The sequence below is a fragment of the Lagopus leucura genome, unplaced genomic scaffold (genome assembly GCF_019238085.1).
Source record: "Lagopus leucura isolate 7727_CA_CO unplaced genomic scaffold, USGS_WTPT01 35353-0_obj-0_obj, whole genome shotgun sequence".
Classification (NCBI taxonomy): Eukaryota; Metazoa; Chordata; class Aves; order Galliformes; family Phasianidae; genus Lagopus; species Lagopus leucura.
Window position 1 is genome coordinate 1 of NW_024964049.1, and position 5968 is coordinate 5968.

Consider the following 5968-nt stretch of genomic DNA (forward strand, 5'->3'; position numbering starts at 1 on the left):
TGCATTACAGTGGATAGTTGAGGGAACATCTTCACCTCAGTCCTAGGAAAACAGTTAAATCACATTCAGCTACTGCAGAGATTATTTTGCATGTTTTCTAAGAATCACCTCAGTTTATATGTGGGAGGCACACCTGAGCAACCTGAACTGCAATTCCAGCACTATCCAATCAAAGCAAACAAAAACCCCTTGATCATTATAAACAATTGATTGTTTGGTCATTATAAACAACAGAATGGCTCAGTTAACAAATAATTACATCAGCTCCAAGCTTTTACCTGTTGCACATGTCCATAAATGGAAGCTTCTTCCAAAGCTGTTATCACAATGTAAGGATCATTCGTGAACTCCTTTATTAAGATTCCTATATGCTTATTCCATTGAGTTCCAACAGCAATAATTTGATGTGGTGAGTACTTCCATTCCTCATTAATGAGATTTTTCTTGTAGTAACCTAGTATAACAGAAACCTATAAAACAAAAAATGGTTTTACAATCTTATCTAATTCCAATGAGTTTGTAAAAGCAGAGAATACTCCGCTCTTCCTGTCACAAACTAAACTACATCCACCAAAATTCTCCACACCACCTTCAAGACTCAAGTTTCACAACCCAAAACAAACTTTGTGGTTTCTGTGCATTCACCCTGTTATTTTAACACCTCCTGAAGTCAGCAGAAAGTGAGAAAAGAATGCAAAGCAGTTGTGCTCACAGTATACAAACCTACACCCTCTCGCAAATTGATGGCACTAACTGATCACAGATAACACTGCTAAGAACCAAAGAAGCTAAATCCTTTACAAAAAATCTACTAGGAAAAAAAAAAAAAAAAAAAAAAAAAAGAACACTCCAGTGTTGCAAGTCAACAGGACCTTGATAAAAGTAAAAGACACCTTAAGATAAAAAGGTTATTCAAAGGCTGGTAAGATGCATATGCAACCTAGTTAGCTGGGAACTTAATGCTATTCCTCTTCTAAGGTCCTGTTAACGTTGGGACCAGCTTCTTCTTGCCAACAGTGACAACAAAGCCCAAGAGAAGTCTTTCCTATACAGTATGTAGTCATTCACTTCTGCCTTTCATTTTACAAGAACTAAGGATCTTACCAACAGCTTACAGCCATAGCTGTTCATAAAATCTGATAAGAATGTCATTAATTGATAAGAGGGAAAAGAAAGTTCCTTAGAGACAGAGGATGCACATCTTAAAAGGAGATTAAGGACTCCTACACAGAAGGTATTGCTAACAAAATGGGAACAATCCAAATGTCTGGGAGACCACTGACTGCAAATGAAGAAAGTATGATGGTGCAGTGACATCAAACAAGACAAGACAGCTTTCCAAATAATGATAAAAACCCAACCAGACAAAAAAATATGAAAACTAAGGGAAGTTAGATTAATAGATGTAATGCTACAGTGCAATGCAAAGCACAGCAATGATAGCAGGGCAGCAAAGCCCTAAGCTGCAGCAAGCGAGGATAAGCCCAAATGCAGCAGCCACAAACACAGAAACAAAGGAAAAACTATGTTACCCTTGGAAGGCCTCAGGTATGCAGGGATCTCTAGAGAGATACCTTCACCTCCTCTGCCAACCCTTAAATGAGGGCTAGGAAGGGGTGCATCCTAGCTCCACCTTTTCTGGTCACTCAGGTGCACACACTGAGCTCCCCTGAGCTGCCCTTGCCTTCCCACCAGGTGCTCAATCACTGCTTCAAGCCATGACTTAGCATTTCTGCTACAACAGACTGTAAGACTATTAAAATACTTCTCCAGTGTTTCGATCTACCAGAAATACATTGTATGGGAACTGCTGAATCACGGCCTGAACCTCTGATTGACCACCTGAGGCAAGCAATGAGTCAGCCAGAGGAGCACAGGTGAAGGCAATTCATCTGTGCTGCCAGAAGGGGTGGAGCCTGGCTGCACCTCTCTTAGATCCATTTAAGAGCTGACTGCCAGTGGAGAAGGATCTCTTCTGGAGATCCTCTCTGCTGGAGTTTCACAAGTGACCCCAGATGTGGGTAAGCATCCTATCTTTTCTGCTTTGGTGTAATAGCTATGGAGGCAAGCTCTCTAGTATGCCTCATAACTATAACATCTGTACATTCATTGATTGTACATACATATACAATTATTTCTAATTCCTTTGCCTTTTCTCAACTCTACCACAGGGTTTGAAGAAAGCTGGTATCTGTACTACAATCCACTGTCTTCAAAATTGCTAGGGGCATTAAAACTGAAAGGCATTTTACCATCAGAACCCATTTACCTGTTCAGCAGCTTCAGAGAACAGTACCTCAATTTCATCCAAAATAAGACGGCAAAGTCCAGAAAACAAGGAAAGGTGATGTTTATACAATCTCAGGAGACTATATGGTGTAGTCACAATTATTTCACCTACATGTTAGAGGAAAAAAACCTATTAGTTTTAATTTGTAACCTCAAAGAATACAAGTAAAAACACTGAAGGACACGAGACCACTAAACCATTTCTTCAGGTACCCTTCTCTAACCTTTATGATTCTACCCATATTCCAGGAGAATAAGAATGAAAAGTTTCTGTAACAGATCAGTTAAGATGTCTACTCTTAGATGTCAAACCTGAACTGATATAAAGAAAATCTGCTCCTTAAAACTAAATACCAGGAAGCTACAGGATTTTAGAAAACGTGAGAAGCCTGAATGTAACAAGTTAATGAAATAGGATAGCACTTTGTTTTCCAATAAGCCTTCATTAAAAGAAAACTTCAGAAGCAGATGTGCAGAATTTAAATGTTTAACTGCTTGCAAAAGCAGCCTCCCCATTAGAAAAAAAAGTTAAAAAAAAGGAATCAAACACATATTGTAGCTTAAACACACAATCCTGATATGTGCAAGCATATGAACAGGTATTATAAGACATCTTAATTCATCTACCAGCCACATAAACTTGAATAAAGGCTATAAAAACAGATGCTCAGGTATCAACAAAATGCTATTACAAAATTTAGTTTCAAATCAAGGAAGTCTGTGATCAATCCTAATATGGCATAATCTTCATGAAATCCTAACCTGGTGAAAAAATAATTATTATGGAGTTCATTAAAAAAAGACACGGAGGTAGTAAAACAGCCTTAATACAATTTACTGTTAAATAATAGTACTGAATTTCAGACATATCACTATGGAGTTACAGCAGTAAACAGCAGTAAAGAAACAGTATACTATTACAAATGAGTAACTCAATTACTTCTTTCACAATTTCCTGACATTAATACAGCCCGCGTTGTTTTCAAGCATCATGAAGAAAAAAAATATTCTTACATCCTTGGATTTTCACTGTTTCAGCTTCTTCTCTTTTCTTCCCAAGTATTATCAACATTGGACAACTCAGTCTGGAGCATCTGCTGTATTTTTTCAGTAACTCAAAAACAAGCTGTGCCTTCCTCCAACCAGGACATAAAATAAGCACCAGTGGCTGCATATGTATACACACAATTTACATTGTATTACTTACAATTCTCAGCTTTTATCTAAAACTATCACAACATTTATAGCAAAGAAAGTCTGAAAAACATGCCTTCAAGCATTTCCAAAACAGAACTTGTAGTATTGCATCATCCAATAAAAGCAGATGTTACAGATCCAAGGAATCATATACCAGGTCACCCTGAGACAAGGACTATGCAGTAACTAGCATAAAAGTCTAAAAATTTGATAGCAGTATCATCTGATCTTAGTTTGCACTACATCATCTCCACAGAAGACCTTTACAACTTCAATAGTTCTATTTTTCTGAGATCTAATACAGAACAATATCCAGTATTTCAAACAGCTAACCAATACAAATTCAGTGAAACCAGGCTAACCCTATAAAAATAAAGGCTAGGAATCAAAGTGATGTAACAATAATCACTTGTTAAGTATTACCTGCTACGTCTTTGACTGTTGTATTCACCAAGTCCAACTATGTAAGCTTTTATGCAGAAGACTTATATAAACTGGCAAACTTCATGAAGATCACATTAGATACGTACATTCTGGATACCCACTACTTTTTTTTTTTTGCATTATTATACTACAGAAAATCTGATAGTACTTTAATATATACATACTCCACTTCTTTTTGGCAAGGCTTTGTAGCAGTTTTCCATTTGCAAGAAAGCAAGAACTGGTGGAATATATGAGAAAGGGTCACTTCCTTGATAGGAGATGGTAACTACATCACATCCTCGAGCTATTGCTGGCCAAGAGTAAGATTCTGTGAAGTTAGGGCCTAAAAACTTATCCTGAGCAAGTTCCTAAAGAATGAGACATCAAGAGTTCCATGTGAAAACAGTACATTAATTTACAAAACCAGACAAAACATGGAGTGCATTTAAGAGCTTCCTGATCCATTTCACAATAAATATCCTTAACACAGAATAAAAAAAAAAAAAAAAAGAATTAAATTACTATATTAAAATGACATGACTAATGGTTAATATGCCAGCAGAAACCTACACAATGCTTACAGGTGTCTGTCAGCATCTCTTTAAAACTTCATTTATTTCATCACGTGAAAAACATCTTAAGACATCCCTCAATCAAAATAAAGTATTATTATAGTAGCATATTTAGTTTATACAGTGAGAACACCACACGCTTGTTAGGAGAAATTCAGCATAAAATCAGATATTGGTGTTACCTTTTTCAGATTATCGTGAAGTGGTGCTTTTTCCAAAATTGAAGTTGGCTCAATTTTGTTGCTAAGAAAGACAAAGCTTCGTTCTTCTCTAAGGTTCTGAGATCTCTGGAATCATATGAGTAGAAGACAGTATTGAAGGCAATACATAACATAACATCAAGTAGCTGTAGAAGACAGTGTTTCAGCTGGCCATTCACAGAATGTTACAGAAGCAGAGCAGGATAATCATCTACTGCTAACAATATTATTTCCTTTCCCTCTCCCCCCCAAAAAAATTCTTAATTAGGTATTTCACTTTAACTTCTGTAGTGGTTGTCACCCTGCAATACTCAGCAAAACTTAAAAAAAAAAAAAAAAAAAAAGTCACAGTTCCTGTGAAACTCATTGTTCCCTCCAAGCTGGTAAAAGAGCCAATTGCACTGCTATCAGAAAGTGAATTTCTCTTTAAATCACCTAGCATAAAATGACAAAAAACATCACATTCACTCTCTGAAAAGCAGAATGACTGGTAATGGATCCTCTTTATTTGCCTAGAATTATGGATTCATACTCCTTTCCTCTCACTGATATTGTAACTACCTTAACTATGCCAGTAACCATCTCAGCACTCATGGGCTGACCTCTTTAAAATAGCTCAGAAAACAACAACAAGTAAAAAAAAAAGAAAAAGCAAGAAAGTAGATTAGACATAAGAAGTACTAAAGAACAAATAATAACAACTCCAGGGAATGTATGCCATGCTATAGCATAATGACTACTTAGTTTGCAGGACAGCACTAAAGCTCACCTTCTTTCACATTTTCAGAAAACTGGAAGTCCTACTGTAGACAGCTTCACCTTCATAAAACCACAGCAAAGGAGAGTAAAAAGAAGGCAGAATCTTTTCAAGGCCTACAGATTTTGTTTTGTTTAGTTTTTTGTTTTGTTTTAAATGTTCCTCCGTGTAAAGAAAGAATATTCTCCTTCAACTATACAAAGAATTAGCATGGTCTCACAGACTTAACTTATGCAGAAGAACTGGACAGGTGACTACAGTATTCCTTATCTGTCTGGTGTACATTTAATCAAATTCACCTTCGACAATTTATTACAAAACAATACTTACAGATTCATTATTTTCATTGAGATCCATGTTTGATCTTTTGTATGTCTTTTCAAGAGAGGAACTAGAAGCAGTATGGCCTAGGAAGAAGAAATTTTCAAGTTATCTCAACACACGAAAAACCGCTGTTATTATTTACAGCCACGGTTACCAGTGGTTTTGTTTCATTCCTGTATCATTTGCTAATAGTAAAAAAAAAA

The 5968-nt window shown here is 36.4% G+C and overlaps 1 protein-coding gene across 1 annotated transcript; it reads right to left on the reverse strand.

Moving 5' to 3' along the window:
- Positions 1-227: 227 nt before the first annotated feature.
- LOC122191517 (putative ATP-dependent RNA helicase TDRD12) lies at positions 228-5844 on the reverse strand. Its single transcript, XM_042891796.1, has 6 exons — positions 5772-5844; positions 4667-4771; positions 4095-4280; positions 3304-3457; positions 2270-2397; positions 228-470 (listed from the first exon to the last, which is right to left on the reverse strand). Exons 1-6 carry the CDS (start codon positions 5796-5798, stop codon positions 261-263), a joined length of 810 nt encoding a protein of 269 aa, XP_042747730.1. The 5' UTR covers positions 5799-5844; the 3' UTR covers positions 228-260.
- Between the last annotated feature and the right edge of the window lie 124 nt (positions 5845-5968).

Excerpts from the sequence above, each read along its gene's own strand:
- LOC122191517 (XM_042891796.1), bottom strand. The coding sequence starts at position 5,798 with ATGGATCTCAATGAAAATAATGAATCT. Across the intron at positions 3,458-4,094 it reads CCTTGCCAAAAAGAAGTGGA|CCACTGGTGCTTATTTTATG; the intron begins GTATGTATATAT and ends ATACATATGCAG. Across the intron at positions 2,398-3,303 it reads AACAGTGAAAATCCAAGGAT|GTGAAATAATTGTGACTACA; the intron begins GTAAGAATATTT and ends TCTAACATGTAG.